The sequence below is a fragment of the Ctenopharyngodon idella genome, chromosome 13 (assembly GCF_019924925.1).
Source record: "Ctenopharyngodon idella isolate HZGC_01 chromosome 13, HZGC01, whole genome shotgun sequence".
In the NCBI taxonomy this organism is placed as follows: domain Eukaryota; kingdom Metazoa; phylum Chordata; class Actinopteri; order Cypriniformes; family Xenocyprididae; genus Ctenopharyngodon; species Ctenopharyngodon idella.
The window spans coordinates 6,014,758-6,020,757 of NC_067232.1; the positions used below are offsets into that span (position 1 = coordinate 6,014,758).

At 35.5% G+C, this 6,000-nt stretch overlaps 1 protein-coding gene across 1 annotated transcript in view; it reads left to right on the forward strand.

Moving 5' to 3' along the window:
• Positions 1-3,968, forward strand: part of camkmt (calmodulin-lysine N-methyltransferase) — a 114,429-nt gene extending 110,461 nt beyond the window's left edge. Inside the window, exon 11 of the mRNA XM_051917560.1 lies at positions 301-3,968. Coding sequence (XP_051773520.1) covers positions 301-393 — 93 coding nt within the window. The 3' untranslated portion in view covers positions 394-3,968. The remainder of the gene's footprint in view (positions 1-300) is intronic.
• The last annotated feature ends 2,032 nt before the right edge of the window (positions 3,969-6,000 follow it).

Sequence of the window (6,000 nt, forward strand, 5' to 3'; positions counted from 1 at the left end):
TTAAATTATGATATCAGATCTGTCCTGATATCATAAAACTGAAATGCCTCATTAAAAGAATCACTCTGATATACCTGGGAAAAAAAAGAATTTTAATTTAGAATTTAAAAAATATGCTTGTCATAGAAGAGGTCTATTCAAGTCACTGTATGTTTGAATTGCATTTTTAATGTCTTTTGAATGAATTAATATACAATGTCTTGTTATTTAAATACCCTAAAATAAAGAAAATATGTGAGTTATTGATTCAATAATGTATCTTTTTTCCTACTTCCTGAACATTTGCATTTTGTTTTTCAGATGCAGAGAGAGGGAAAGGAGGTGTACGATGAGAACATCCACTATCCTCTTCTCCTCACTCTCACTCACGGATCCAGTCCAGCCCTGATTTGAGCTGGGCAAAGCCATCTCATACCAGGCTGCCTTTCTGTACCGCCCACCCCGGCTTTGCCACTGTGTCCTCACCTCCTGTGCGTGTGCGCCAGGCCTAAGCGGCCTCTTATCACACTCCTCAAATACCTTTTTTAACTACAGCGTGCGTGTGTGCTTTGAAAACAGACTGTGTAGGTGAGTTTCCGTGTGTGTGTACTTGACCTGTTTACTGTGCAATAACAGTGTGAAATGTGTTAAATGGGAATGGAGAACACATCCCTCCCTCTCATCCTACAGACACTGCGGATGTGACGCTCAGATATGAACTCATTTAATGCCTGTGAGTATGCGTGATATCAGAGATGATGTTTCAGGGCAGAACATTATGAATTTATAAATTCCACTCTGGAGGCTGATTCAGCTAATCAGGTTCGCAGGACTATCTTCGCCTCTTTACAACGGCGTAAATGAGGCCGTAGGGTCGTCTTGATCATGAGATCTTGTTATATATAATGACACCAGCTCTCAGTTCATCGTTAGCTACTGATTCTGTATCTACACTCAAAGGTTCATTCTGACACCAAAGGTTATGAAGGGTTGAGATGGATGCTGCTGTGCTGAATGTTATTTGCTTCACTGTGAAATGCTCTCACCTGGCATTTTTTATCGAAGAACTGACAAGATATGACAGATTAGGCCATACTAAGGCTGAATTGACGTCTTGACAGTGTTACACTTCCACCGGTAAGACCTGCAGCAGTGTTCTCCACTGAGTCCTGTATGTTTAGAGAGCACTCAATGTGCACGCTAGACTAATGGCCTCATTAAAGAGATAGCTCACCCAAAAATAATGATGATTGTGTCACTGTTTACTCACTCACCCTCATGTCTTTGAAATCCATTTTATTTTCCTTTAACCTTAGAATGCAAAAGGGGTTATTTGTAGCAGAATGTCCAAACTGCTCTTTTCCATACAATAAAAGTGAATGGTAACCATGACTGTCAAGCAAGATTTCCAGAGAATTAACAACTTTAATTTTAGTCTTTTCTACACACAATGGCTTCAGAGGATTTGGAAAATAGTGTGAAAGTTGTGTGATGTTTTTATAGTGCTTTTTTTGGAAGTTGTCAGCCTCTGGTCATCATCTTTCATTGTATGGGAAAAAGTTTTTGGACATTCTACTAAATGTTTATGTTCCACTTATGAAAGAAAATAATACAGGTTTGGAAACAACATGAGGGAATTTTAGACAGAATTTTAATTTTTGAGTGAACTATACTGTAAAGAGTTAGTTCACCCAAAAATGAAAATTCTGTCATTAATTACTCACCCTCATGTGGTTCCAAACCTGTAAGACTTTCGTTGATCTTCGGAATACAAATTAAGATCTTTTTGATGAAATCTTAAAGCTTTCTGTCCCTCCTTAGACAGCTACGCAACTGGAACTTTGACGCTTCAAAAAGTTCATAAAGAGATCGTAAAAATAATCCAAATTTAGTCCAAATTTTCTGAAGAGACTTGATTGCTTTATATGATGAACAGATTTAATTTAGGCTTTTATTCACATATAAACATTGATCGGCGAACATAAACAGAAGCTCAACCGAATCTGCTTGACCCGCAAGAACAAACCTCTTCTGGAGGCTCAAACGTGATGCGTAACACACGAGAATGAACCTCATTGGTTCTCGCACGCGTCAAGCAAACTTGCTTGAGCTAACCAATGTGTGTGTTAATGAATGTTTATATGTGAATAAAAGCCTAAATTCAATCTGTTCATCATATAAAGCGATCGTTTCTCCTCAGAAAATTTGGACTAAACTGCTCAATTCATTTTCACTCAACTTTTTGAAGCATCAAAGTGTCAGTTGCGTAGCTCTCTATGGAGGGACAGAAAGCTCTCAGATTTCATCAAAAAGATCTTCATTTGATGAATGAAAGTCTTACAGGTTTGGAACGACATGAGGGTGAGTAAATGATGAGAGAATTTTCATTTTTGGGTGAACTAACCCTTTAAATCTAAATTTAATTAATGGTTACAATTAATAGAAAACTATATTCTTTGGTTTGGGGTTGTTCTTGTATACAAAAGTTATGTTTTGGTATATATTTAGAAGAGTATTATTTTATCCTCAAATATTATATATTAAACTCTTAAACTGATTTATGCATTAACAAATAAATCTATTGGTTGATTTTAATATATAGTGCTCAGCGTAAATGAGTACACCCCCTTTGAAAAGTAACATTTTAAACAATATCTCATTGAACACAAAAACAATTTCCAAAATGTTGACAAGACTAAGTTTTATATAACATCTGTTTAACTGATAACATGAAAGTAAGGTTAATAATATAACTTGGAGAACAAAATTTTCAATTTTACTCAAATTAGGGTGATGCAAAAATGAGTACACCCCACTGAAAGTCTCTGGAGCAAAGCTACATTTTAGACTACAAATGTCTAATTTAACAAGAATTCAAACACAGGTGAGACTAATTATTCATTACACAGGTGTCCAGCAGACAGTTGACTATAAAAGGGTGTTAAAACCCCTTCCCATTTCATGCTGTCAGCAATGGCACCACATGGAAGAGAAATGTCACAAGACCTGAGAAAGAAAATAATTTCTTTACACCAGAAAGGTGAAGGCTACAAGAAGATCAGCAAATCTTTACTTATCAGTCAGAATATTGTAGCAAAAGTGGTACAAAAATTAAAAAAGATGGAACTGCAACCATCTCACAGAGATGTCCAGGTCATCCACGGAAGTTAACACCTCGACAGGAGCGTCTTCTGATGAGAAGGTCGTCGTGCACTTTTCCAACATGACAATGATCCTAAACACACATCTAAGGCCACTGTTGGATTTCTGAAGAAGAACAGGGTGAAAGTGATTCATCGGCTCCTGATCTGAATCCAATCGAACACCTATGGGGAATTCTGAAGAGACAAGTTGAGCATCACTCTCCATCCAGCATCCAGTCTCTAAAAGAGGTCATTCTTGAAGAATGGAAAAAGATAGATGTTGCAAAATGTCGCCAACTTTTTCATTCCATGCCTAGAAGACTTGGTGCTGTCATTACAAATCATGGAGGCTATACAAAGTACTAAATGTAGTAGTTTTTGTTGTGGGGTGTACTCATTTTTGCATTACCCTAATTTGAGAAAAAAATGAAAAATGTGTAATCTAAGGTGTATTATTAACCTTACTTAAACAGATGTTATATTAAACTTAGTCTTGTCAACATTTTGGAAATTGTTTTTGTGTTCGTTGAGATATTGTTTGAAATGTTACTTTTCAAAGGGGGGTGTACTCATTTACGCTGAGCACTATATATATATATATATATATATATATTATTCTGACACAGGGCTTTCCTATAGCCCCTTTTTCCCACTGTTGTTTTCTCCTGGTGGTGAGCTGGTGACGCCTCATTCAGAGCTCTTTGGTTCGTTGTGAATTGTTCAGGGCTGTGTGCTTCTGCACTGTGATTACATTTGTACAAAACACAGACGAGTCCAAAGTGATTGTTTCTCACTGGCACTGCAGGTGCTTGTAACGACTGTGATTAAATCATTGTTTTGAATCCTTCTGTGTGTCCTGGTAATTTTTTTGTATCGCAGAATAATTGATTTGTGGTGTGAAGGCTCATGGTTATAATGATTATTGCCAAAATTGTTTCATTGTATTTAATGCAGTAATTGTACAAATTAAATATTCTTTTTTGAATGTTGTTTTTTGTTTGTTTGGTCAAATGTTTGAGAATTGCCAAATTGCCAAGGCTGTGGATTACAGGTAATAATGTTTTAAGTAATGTTCAGTTTCTTTTTTCGCTTCATAAGACCTCAGTGTATTGTCAGGAGCCATGGGTATTAATTTTGTTTTGCCTGTCTATGTCTTTTTGATTCTCAAAGTGATGGTAGCCATTAACTTGCATTATTTGTATCACCAAGGACCACAGTTTCAGCTAAAAATCTTCTTTACTGTTCTACCGAAGAAAAAGGACACCTACATCTTGGATGGACTGAGGGTGAGTAAATTAACAGCAAATTTTTATTTCTGGGTGAACGATCCCCTTAAGGTAGAAAAAATGCGAAACACAGGCATTTTCACTGGTGGTCTCACTTTTGGACCCGACTGTATGTCCTGCAGAGTCCCTTTACTGGCTGATGGCCTCACATGTGCCTCAATTCACATTGACTGTCACTCTAGGCCTCTTCATTTCCCATGCTCTGATAGCCAACTGAAGCTCAGCTGTAGAGTCGCTATGCAGCTAATCCTGTCAGTCAGTCTATGGAAAAGAGAGAGAGGGGAGAGGAGGAGGAGGGGTAAAAAGGAACCCAACTCTGTCTTTTGAGATTTGAAAGAGGTCCGTTGTCCCCTCCCTCTGTCCCAGTAGAGGGAGAGAGCTCCCTGTTCACTACAAGGGCTCCATTAACTTGACCACTTGCCCTTTGCACACAAAGCCTGGGCCGGCCCACTGTCCCTCCTACCCAATTATGTGCGATTAAGCTCAGTGTGCTGTGTCAAGATGCAGAGGGACAGAGAGAGAGTCGAGATACTCTGTAAATGGAGGGAGAGAGTGAAAAAAAGGAAGAGGGTAGTTATTAAAAGGCACTACATGCCTGTAACCTGTAGTTTGGCTTATTGTCTAACAGTACAAAGTTTAAAGTACATTGTTTGCAGTTTTGTAGTGCTTTAGGAACAAAATTGGATATTTTAGAGTAGAGTATGGTTGTATATGTAGTCTATGAAAATTATGGTAACACTTTACAAAAAGGTTCGATTGGTTAACATTAGTTAATGTAGTAACATTACTCTTAAAGCATTTATTAACCTAGGTTAATGTTAATCTGTACATAAACAATTTTTTTTTAACATTTCAAGTTGAATAAATTAGCAATGTATTATGAAAAAACATGAATCAACAAAAACAATCATATCTATAAATTAAAAGTGTCAAATATATTAAATACATTAATAGAATAAATTGTGCAAAGGTTGTTCATGTTTTTAGTTTATGATACCTAATGCATCAACTGATGTTAACAAATTGTATTTTATGGCGTTACCATATATTTTTTTAAATGTATATTTAGTATTTTTATATATATTTTATTTATGCTAAATGCTAATATCATTAATATTATGATATACTTGGCAGGCTGCAACTATTCTTTAGATTATTGCAAGAATTTAAAATTTGATATTTAAAATATTTTGCAAAGTAGGTCTTATTTATACTGTTTTATTAATGTTTATGGTAACACTTTACAATAAGGTCTCATTTGTTAATGTAAGTTAATGTATTACTAACATGAACTAACAACGAAAAATGTATTTCTTACAACATTATTTAATCTTTGTTAATGTTAGTTAACAAGAATACAGTTTATTGCTAATGTTAGTTCACAGTGCATTAACTAATGTTAAAAAATACTTTTTATTTTAAAAATGTAATAATACATTTTGAAATGAACATCAGCTAAGATTAATAAATGCTGTAGAAGTATTGTTCATTGTTCAAGTAGTTATCTAATGTTAACAAATGAACATTATTGTAAAGTGTTACAATGTTTATTATCAAGTTTATTAATGTAATGGTAAATAATTGACATATTC